Here is a 10,993-nt window from a genome sequence, read left to right as displayed (position 1 = left end):
AGCTTAGTGTAAGTCCCTCGAAAAAGTTTCACTTGTGCTGTTTCGGTGTAAATTACTGGTTTGTTTGAACAATTTCATCAGCTGAACCATAAATACTCCAAAACAATTTCTTTGTGACTCAGTGTGATTTTTCATTTTGTAATATTAGCATGTCAAACTCTACATTCTCTACACAGATGAGAAATGAAGTGTATTTAATAATAAAAGTTATCTCTCAGAGACAAAGTTAGTGTCTCATTCAGGTCTGTATCTGAGTAGCCTCAGACACATGCAGTGCTCATATTTTCTGTTTTGTGTGTCACTCAGACCTCTTCCTGACAAGGGCAGCAATTTCATTTAAAGTCCCATTCACTGATACAGGCTGCTGGAGCTCCAACCAGGAGGGTACACACATGATCCAGGGAAAAAAATTATATATGGTCTCTTAGATAAATATTAAGAGGTCCTGTGTTTTACTAAAAAATCAAAGTAGTAAAACACAGGACCTTTGGGTTAGATATAAGGTGATTTGACAAATCATGTCTGTTGTAAATGAGTAAGCCATTTATCGACCTGACTCAGGTTTTAAATCATCATCAGAAAAGACTGAATCCTGACCTGAGAATTGTACACTTTGGACTCTCCACTGCAGAAAATAGAAGCTTCAGTCCTGAATCCTGCAGGTTGTTGTTACCCAGATCCAGCTCTGTCAGACGGGAGGACTGGGAGCTCAGGACTGAGGACAGAGCTTCACAGCTTCTGTCTGACAGGTTACAGCCACTCAGTCTGAAGAAAGGATGACAAGAAGACATGAAACACTTGTGTTAAAGTATATTCATGGTGCCATGAGGAGCTACTACATTTACAATATTTCAACACTGTTTCAGGACATGCTGGAATCCTTATTGCCTCATGTTACAAAAGACAAATGTGGCAGTTTACTGTGACTTGCATGGATTCATTAAAAAAACTAAACATAAACACTGTTAATTTTTTCCAAATGAAATTGATTAAATGATGTTAATTGATGAAAAAAAAAATCGATATTGCTTGATCTGACCTCAGCGTTTCCAGTTTGCAGTATTGACTCTTCATCCCAGCAGACAGAAGCTTCACTCCTGAATCCTGCAGGTTGTTGTTACCCAGGTCCAGCTCTGTCAGATGGGAGGACTGGGAGCTCAGGACTGAGGACAGAGCTTCACAGCTTCTGTCTGACAGGTTACAGCCACTCAGTCTGAAATCAAGGTGGAAGGGAGACAAGATCAACCAAACAAATCAGAGCTTTATTGCTTTTTTATTGTTTTTAAGCAGAAATCAGTGAGGTGCTGGTAGATTCTGTTCTTTTGGTTTATTACCCAACAACACACACATACACTAATATTTGTGACTTTTGTAATAGTAGCATTTACAATGCAAAGCAACAGCGATCACAGATTGAAGGGGCCTGAATAAAACTACAATGCAGTGATTTTTAAGATGACCTGTTCTTCCAATTTCCAAAAACAGATTTCTCCAACCTTACAGTTAAAAATAATTCTTTATCTCATACTGAATCTTGGTGCACCTCCCCCAGTTTATTAAAATGAAGAGGTACTGAAGTTGCTGTAAGTGATGTGTGATGCCACTGATTTCCTTCCTGATCCAATACAAAGTAAAATTCAGGCTGGTATCTGCGATACTGATGAAAACTATTCCTTCAGAATCAATACAAGACATCATAAGAAAATATGATGTTTTGTATAACATAAAAAGCCTGAATTTTAAAATATTCAGTTAATAATCAAAAACAGATGTGACTGAAAATAATAAAACTGAGAAACATTTTATGGCCATTCAATCCTTTTACAACCATTGCAAGAGCTTGGTTGGCATAGCCGGCAATACGTTGGATAGTAATAAGTCCGGTGGGTGATGGGCTCCACCAGGGCTGCCCTTTGTCACCGATTCTGTTCATAAATTTTATGTTTAAAGGCTGTTTCAAAAGTTCATTCAAGTTACAATATTGTGGTCAAAAGTTCTCCTTTTTTCTTTTATACTATACAACTACGCTGTCTCATGGTTTTAGGACATGGATCTGTCATGGAAGAAATCTATGACCACTTTTAATCAACATTTTAAAAATAAACATGATCACAGATTTACTCACAGAGCTTTGTTGGAGGCTTTGACCACTGGCAGCAGCCTCAGAAGAGCCTCCTCTGAAGCAGAGTATTTCTTCAGGTCAAACACATCCAGATCTTCTTCTGATGACAGTAAGATGAAGACCAGAGCTGACCACTGAGCAGGAGACAGTTTATCTGTGGAGAGACGTCCTGATCTCAGGGACTGTTGGATCTCCTCCACTAGAGAACGATCATCCAGTTCATTCAGACAGTGGATCAGATTGATGCTTTTCTCTGCAGACAGATTCTCACTGAGCTTCTTCTTGATGTACTGGACTGTTTCCTGATTGGTCTGTGAGCTACTTCCTGTCTGTGTCAGCAGACCTCGTAGGAGAGTCTGATTAGTCTGCAGTGAAAGACCCAGGAGGAAGCGGAGGAACAAGTCCAGGTGTCCATTTGGACTCTGTAAGGCCTTGTTCACAGCACTCTGGTGGAGAGATTGAAGTTTTAGTTTGTTAAATAGTTTAGACCATGTAGAGGTTGTTTGTTGTTGTTCCAGCAGATTGAGTCCAGAGTTGATGAAGGTCAGATGGACATGAAGAGCAGCCAGAAACTCCTGAACACTCAGATGGATGAAGCAGAACACCTTGTCCTGGTACAGTCCTCTCTCCTCTTTAAAGATCTGTGTGAACACTCCTGAGTACACTGAGGCTGCTCTGATATCGATGCCACACTCTGTCAGGTCTGATTCATAGAAGATCAGGTTTCCTTTCTGCAGCTGATCAAAAGCCAGTTTTCCCAGAGACTCCATCATCTTCCTGCTCTCTGGACTCCAGTGTGGATCTGTCTCAGCTCCTCCATCATACTTGACCTTCTTCACTTTGGCCTGAACCACCAGGAAGTGGATGTACATCTCAGTCAGGGTGTTGGGCAGCTGTCCTCCCTCTCTGGTTTCCAGCACATCCTCCAGAACTGTAGCAGTGATCCAGCAGAAGACTGGGATGTGACACATGATGTGGAGGCTTCGTGATGTCTTGATGTGGGAGATGATCCTGCTGGCCTGCTCCTCATCTTTGAATCTCTTCCTGAAGTACTCCTCCTTCTGTGGGTCAGTGAACCCTCTGACCTCTGTCACCATGCCAACACAGTCAGGAGGGATCTGATTGGCTGCTGCAGGTCGTGTGGTTATCCAGAGGCGAGCAGAGGGAAGCAGTTTCCCCCTGATGAGGTTTATCAGCAGCACATCCACTGAGGTGGACTTTCTAGGGTCAGTTAGGATTGTAGTTTTGTGGAAGTCCAGAGGAAGTCGACACTCATCCAGACCATCAAAGATGAACACAACCTGGAAGTCTTCAAAGCTGCAGATTCCTGCTTCTTTGGTTTCAGTAAAGAAGTGATGAACAAGTCCCACCAAGCTGAACTTTTCCTCTTTCAGCACATTCAGCTCTCTGAAAGTGAATGGAAATATGAACTGGATGTCCTGGTTGGCTTTGTCTTCAGCCCAGTCCAGGCTGTATTTCTGTGTTAAGACTGTTTTCCCAATGCCAGCCACTCCCTTTGTCAGCACTGTTCTGATTGGTTCATCTCTTCCAGGTGAGGCTTTAAAGATGTCTTCTTGTCTGATTGTTGTTTCTGGTCTGTCTGGTTTCCTGGATGCTGTTTCAATCTGTCTGACCTCATGTTCATCATTGACCTCTGCAGTCCCTCCCTCTGTGATGTAGAGCTCTGTGTAGATCTGATTCAGGAGGGTTGGGTTTCCTGCTTTAGCAATGCCCTCAAACACACACTGGAACTACTTCTTCAGGGTGGATTTAAGGTTACGATGACAAACTGCAGCTTGAAGTTCTGAATGAGAAGAAAAATAAACACTCAATTCCAAAAAGAACTAATCTTTAAAACATGTTGCTCCATCTTCCATCTCTGGAAAATGTTCATTTATCCAGCAGCTTAAATCTTTAGATAAATCCTCTTACTGCTCTGCAGACGGTCAACCAGCTCCTCCTGCTTCATTCTCCTCAGAAAGTCCACTGTGATCTTCACAAACGCCTCTCTGCTGCTGCTCCTCTGACTCTCTAAGCATTCTGGGTAACCTGGACTCAGAACCTTCTGGATCTTCTTCAGCTCGTTCTTCACAAAAGTGATGATGTTGTCCTCCAGCAGCTGGAACAGAATATTTATGAATGAGCCAATCAGACTGAAATCATGGAGCCAAACATCAGATCCATGTTGGACACACTGACGATCCACTGGTCTACAAAGAGCAGCATGGAGATGACTGTGAACAGAACAGATGTAACAGTAGTTGTTGTACATGTACAGACCATAAATATGGAGTCCAGCTGTGTTTGATGCTGCTGGGCAGACTGACCACTGGGAACCTCTGAGCTCTGCTGCTCCACTCTGTGGAGGAACCATGAAGGATTAGATCAACACAGGATAAAGATCCAGGAGTTTCTGCTCAAATAACTTCATCTGAATCAAGTCTGTCAAGTTTTAAACTCTCAGATTGTGAACATATCAGTAATTTTCAGTCTGTTTTCATGGACGTCCTTTCAGTGGTGATGTCAGGGATGATTTTGAAGAAGCTCATCAAACTGAACCATCAGCAGATCACTGCTCCAAAACCAGAACATGATCCGAGTCTCCCTCCACCACCACAACACCAGCTTTACTAACGTGGTAGATCAGTGTAGTACAGATCAATAACTGATGAGTCATTTGATCAAAATCACTGAGTGCTTCACGTCTGACCCTCTGATGCTTCTGTAGACATTTTGCATATTTAATGAATGTCTGACAGTTTTACATTCATTCTATGAACACAGTGGAAATGTTGTGTTATAGTCTCCATGTTGTTTCCAGCATCATAAATTCTTCAGTTCAGAAAATTAGATTCTTTCTTCACAGCTGAAAAACAACAACATTTATTCTCTATTGAAATCTGCATCGTCCACTCCAAAGGTCACAATCTGAAGGTAACATCTGGTTTTGTTCCCTGTGGTTAACTCTGAGCATCAGTATGGTGGGATTTATCCACTACATCCACACCACTGTGGTTCAGTGTTGTCCTGATGGAGTAACAGCAGCCAGTATGATCCAGGCTTTAGCTGCTGGGTCTCTGTGTGACCTCTCAGACTGTTTAACAGATCAGACACAAAGAGAATCAGAGCAGCTCTGTTCTTTAAAGACAAACATGAACCCACTCAGGTCACACTTTCCCCACAGATATGAGCATCACTGTCCTCAAACAGCAAATGACCAAGTCGAACATTTGGATCTTTTCTCTTTCATTCTTTTCTTTTTAATGAATCTTTGTAACAATCTGAGGATGTTTCAGGTCATATTTATCCAGGAAACACAAACATGTAAAGGAGTCATCACAGCTCTCTGACCTCGTTGCTCCAGGTTCACCACTGAAGAGTGGAGGGTCACCTTTGGACCGGTCACTCCTCACAGACGGACAGCTGGACCCTGCAGACTGTGACCTCTGACCTCTGCAGACACAAACATGATTGAAGCAGCTGTGGTCACACAGACTGCAGATAATGCAGCTGTTTCCTGTCAGTAACATCCTCTTAGATTAGAGTTCAGCTTTTTACAGGAAAACTGGACAAAACTGATTTTTGTTACAAACTCATTTTCATTTCCTCTCAGCTCACAAACACAGTCAGACAATCAACCAGAGTCAACACTGATTATAATGTCAGTGCAGAATTATTTCTGTTACTCAGTGAGTTCAGCTCTCTGACCTCGTTGCTCCAGGTTCACCACTGAAGGCTGGAGGTTGACGTTTGGACCGGTCACTCCTCACAGACGGACAGCTGGACCCTGCAGACTCTGCTCTGTCCTCCTCTTCCTCCATCATCATCTTCAGTCAGTCTGAGAGGTAAACCACAAACACTCAGTGAGTTCACATTAACAGGAGGAACTGAGTTACAGTCGCTGACCTCTGACCTGTCATGTGACCATGAAACCAGGTCAATATGTCTGTAGGTTCAGTCATCCAGGTCATGTGATCTAAGGAGCTTGGAGAGAAAAGAGACGTCTTTAAGTTTCTGGAAGACGTTTCATCTGAGAAGCTTCTTCAGCTCTAAAACCAAACGGTGGAGAGTCCCAGATATTTAAACCTGAGAGGGAAAGAAAGCATGTCGCTGACCCACCACTGATGTTATTTCAAGGAGGAAACTGAGAGCCTTTGCACCAGGAGCACAAACATCAGCTCCAGCAATGATCCACTGATGTGTTTTTATTCCATGTATGAATGTTGTTATTGACAGAGATGACGTTTGTGTGTCAGTGATGCAGTGACTGTTGTTGTTACCTGTACAGGCTGGTTAGACTCTATGAAACAGATCATACAGATCTCTGCATGTTAGAAGAGACTATTAAAGGTCATGAATGAGACAAAGGCAGGGAGGCGTCCTTTACAGCTAAACAGCAGAGTGAGAGAACAGCCAGCACCTCTACATTTATCACATTATACAGCACATGTATGATACTGACAGGGATGAGAAGAATTTAGTGATTCTGATCCCATCATTGATATTACTTATTGATTCTCAGTAGCTCTGCTCTGACAGTCACCACCATCACTGAGCAGCATATCAAAGACATTTGTGCACATTAACTGCATGTTGTGGCTCAAATGTTTGTGCATGTTGGAGGCATTTCCTCTTTGTTGTGATCAGTGTTGGTCATTACTCAAAACAGTCATTATTACACATATTACACAGAACACTTTGATTAAAAGTAATGGAGTACGTTACTTCATTACTCCTCATAACATTACTTTGATGTTAAAATGAACAAATGAGCATGTAACAACATAAAGCTGAGGTACAGCCCCACACACCAACACAGATCCTGATGAGGTCACGTGATGTTTCTCTGAGTGTTTATGAACACAAATCAAAGATGAAACAGCACAAAGACACTTCAAAGTGATTCTACTGTAGAAACATGAACAGGTAGAAACCTGCAGCCTGACTGCTCATCACTTTGTTACCTGTTCAAGTTCAGCAGCAGCAGCTCACTTTATCACGGTGCTGGTCTGGGGTCAGTGTTTACTCAGCTTTAACTAGTGATGTGACGTTCTGTATCGAGGCTTCGAAGCGTGTGTCGAGTAATGGAGGGGGCGTTTCCGCGAAGCGCGTATCGAGGCTTGCTTCATTTATGGGAGGAGCTGAAAATGATGACGTCCGAAGCCTCGCTGCCCGGCTGTACCACGTGACTGGTTCAGGAAGCGGTTCGAACTTTGCCGCGAGCTATGACAGCGATATAAACCCCTCAGACAAAATGTGGGCGTTTGATGGAGAGTTGCGGTTAGTGAGAGTTAGAGACAGTTTAGAAAAAAAAAATCGCCTACGACCTGCCACAGTGGAGAAACTGTTTCTTTTTAATAAAAACCAATGATGTGTCCCCTAAACACTAATCACTGTCCTTGCCTCAATGTTACAAAAGCACAACCACTGTCCACACCTCACCTCACAGTATATGATCATTTCCATTTTAGGCATTTCCAAATAATCATGTTCCATACTGCCAGTATAAATATACACAGTACACTGCATCACTACAATATACATGTTTTACACACTCCTTTTGTTGTTGACATTTACAGGCTGTGTGCAAAAAGGCCACACTCTTCAAATTCATGCCAACTAATATTTTTACGTCCAGTAGGTGTCCTACTAGAGCAAATGAAGCTTCAAGAAGCTTCGCGTTGGGGTGAACCAATTGGATGAAAAGCTTCAGTGCTTCATGAGGCTTCATCTGCCCATCACTAGCTTTAACCTCACTCTGGGTTCTTGGCTAGCCTAGCTTTAGCTTAGTGTTAGCATGCTGTGTGCTAGCTTAGCGTCAGAGCTCTGCAGGTGTCTCGTGTGTAAATATTAATCACAGTGACAGTAAAGGAGGTAAAGGGCTGTGACGTCATCACGTACGCTGCGTCCTCTGTGGGCTCTGAGTGAACTCAAAGTACAAACTACAAGTACACAAACACGAACGTAGCTCAGAGTGGCGGACACACTCGGCCTCGTTGGTCCAGCTGTGAGTCCGTTACCGTGAACTATGGAGCGGCAGATTTGTGCTGAACTAAGCTGCACACAGCTGATGTTAGCCAGGAAACATTACACACTGACTTTAATGGAGAGACCGGAAATACAAACACACACAGTTTGTTGTGTGAAGAAATCAAACACGAGCTGAACAAACAGTAAAGTTCCTAAAGACAAACTGTTAAAGGAGGAAACAAAGCAAACTTACAGTTTCTTCACACACCAACAACAAGCTCCACTCCACGAAGTTCAGGAAGTGAAAGAAAACTTTGAGCAGGAAGGAAACACCCAAAGAGACGTTTGAGGACAATCAGGAGCATTGGAACACTGTGCTGCGTTCAGGTGCACCTGGGAAACTCCAAACCTCTGGCAGGCTGTGATTTATTTCTGCTGGTTTTCCTGTTTGAAGCACAAACATCCGTCATCAATTTGTTGTTGTTCTTCCTGCAGCGTTTAAATATTTCAGCACTGAACTGATGTTTCTTCAAAGCTCATTTCAACCTGTTGAAGTCATGAATGAAAGTGCAGACTGAGAGTGGATCACATGATGTTTGAGGTGTGTCATGTGACATGTTCAGTATTGTTACACATGTCTAGATTGTCCCTGATATCATAACTGCTCAAACACTGATGATTATATTTGAAGAATTATTCCTGATGGCAGCAAAGTTTGAATGGAGCTCTCTGTCTGTGCTGATTTGTCGCCCTCTGGAGGTCAAAGCACAAACTGCATGATGTCACTGTAACCACCACAGTGACAGGAAGTGTTTTTATGACTGAAACACTGAAATGATGCTAACGGCTGTCGTTAGGCTCACTGACAGCAGTGCTGATGTGTTCATGTCAAACACTGGCTCAGGTCAGACTCCTTCATCCTTCTCCAGCGTGAGGCCGCCCTCAGACCCACAGGAGCCCTGACCTTTGACCTCCTGACCCTAACCATTTTAGTCTTGTTGCATCTTTAAATGCAAATCCTGTGAAATGGTCAGGGGCGGCTCTAGAGAAATTTTCTTAGGGTGGCAAAATCAAAGCCTTTTTCCCCCCAAACACATATGCAGGTGGTTACATGTGGTTAAAATGATTCAAATGCAGTAAGTATGCACGTTTTTCATATAAATATAGTCTATAGAGAGTGATATTATACCCCTTTCGTCAAAAAAAGTGACAGGTTACTTCCGGAGCTCATTAATTATTCATGAGCTCCGGAAGTCCGGAAGTAATTAAATTATCCCCTAATTAAATTATCCCCTAATTAAATTAGCTCCGTAAGTCCGGAAGTAGGAAGTAATTAAATAATAAAAATATGATATTCATAAAAATATGATATTCATAAAAATATGATATTCATAAAAATATAATTGATTATTTAGAAAGTTTCTTATATATCAAATTAGCATTCTTTTATTTCTTTAAGCAATTAAATTTTTATTTTTATTTTTTTTTATGCTCAAAAAACGCCATCTGGTGGCGGGTCAGTGTGTGTGCGCGCGCCCGCGCGCGCCCGAGGCTGTGTGTCTGGGCGCGCGGGGGCGCGCCCGTGTCTCCGGACCGTGCTCTCTCGGGCTCCGTGCTCATGTGTTTAAAAATGTATTAAACCATATTAAAATTGTTTAGTTAAACTTGTGCTTTTGTAACGTTCAGTATGGCCACAAACACATGCTGCATGCCTTGGGGGAAAACTTTATTTAGATTTATATGCATTTGTAGATTTAGAATAAAACTCATACTCAGAAAAAACAACTCGCGATCCCCTAACCCTCCTTAGATACATAAGCAGGGAAAACTCCTTAAAAAACCCTCCGCTATTTCTCCAAAACCCTACAATAACTTGTTAGGGTACCCCCTCTATTCCCAAAACCTTATATTCGATAACAGGGAAAATCCTGAAAAAAATCCTTAGTCTTTTTTCTCAAATTCAGCGCCCCGCGGCTCCCTTCATGCTCAGCCAAACAAAGCCAAAACTCCTTTTAAAAATTTCTCCGCGATTTCTCCAAAACCCCTAGAATAACTTGTTAGCTACCCCTCTATTCCCCAAAAAAAAGCGCTATAATCCAAAAACATTGGGAAAGCTCCTTACTCTTTTTTCTTCAAAAACTTGCCTCTTGCTAGCTACCTCTAAAATTCTACGCAGAGTCTAAGTTCTACCTCGCTCTTAATCGCACCGATCCCGCAACAGCTTCCAGAGCACAATTTTTTCCTGCTTGTTCGCTCCCCGCTCTGGTCCCGAATGCGCTGCTTACCTCGTTTGAAAATTCCCCCCTTAGACCAACTCCGCCTCACTGCGCCCCGCTGCCAATCACATAACCCTTGCACCGCTCCCTTCGCACCCCGGTTAGCCAATCCGCTCCAGCTCTGATTTTACGATCTCCCGCTGATGTTAAGACTATCTTCGAACCCCAGAAGAGATCTGACTTCAGACGTATCAACAACTGGCGCCGCTCAGACTGCTTGCGAGCTCAACAGCCATGAAACCAGGGATCAACAACTACCTTCGCGTGCCCTATGTGCATATCACTCGGTAAGTGTTAATCTTCCTCTCTAACTACATTTTTCGCATTTTCCTTTTTACCATTTCTTTCAATCCTTTCATCTTCAAAAAAGCCATGCAAATAGGCTCTGTAACACTTGGAATACACTTTTTAAAACATATATAAGCTCCCCTCTAACACTCAGAGCTAAAAAGTGCGTTTGTAAGTTAAACTATAGCAGCGATCATGGCCTCATCAGGTACCTCATTTTTCTCACTCTTGTTCATATAATGTTTATATTTTTACTGTTTTTTCCCGTTTGTAAATACTCGATGTTATTTCTTTTCAGACTCTGAGATAAACCTGCTCAACTCCTCTTTTTTTGAGT

At 42.5% G+C, this 10,993-nt stretch overlaps 1 protein-coding gene across 1 annotated transcript; it reads right to left on the bottom strand.

Moving 5' to 3' along the window:
• Positions 1–329: 329 nt before the first annotated feature.
• Positions 330–10,727, bottom strand: LOC143416098 (protein NLRC3-like). Its single transcript, XM_076881478.1, has 4 exons — positions 10,707–10,727; positions 2,126–3,873; positions 1,040–1,213; positions 330–765 (listed from the first exon to the last, which is right to left on the bottom strand). The coding sequence occupies exons 1-4, from the start codon at positions 10,725–10,727 to the stop codon at positions 576–578; spliced, it is 2,133 nt and encodes a 710-aa protein (XP_076737593.1). The 3' UTR covers positions 330–575.
• Positions 10,728–10,993: the final 266 nt, after the last annotated feature.

Source organism: Maylandia zebra, unplaced genomic scaffold, assembly GCF_041146795.1.
Source record: "Maylandia zebra isolate NMK-2024a unplaced genomic scaffold, Mzebra_GT3a scaffold11, whole genome shotgun sequence".
Taxonomy (NCBI): Eukaryota; Metazoa; Chordata; class Actinopteri; order Cichliformes; family Cichlidae; genus Maylandia; species Maylandia zebra.
The sequence above is the reverse complement of the archived record's forward strand: the minus strand, read 5'-3'. Positions and strand labels throughout refer to the sequence as shown.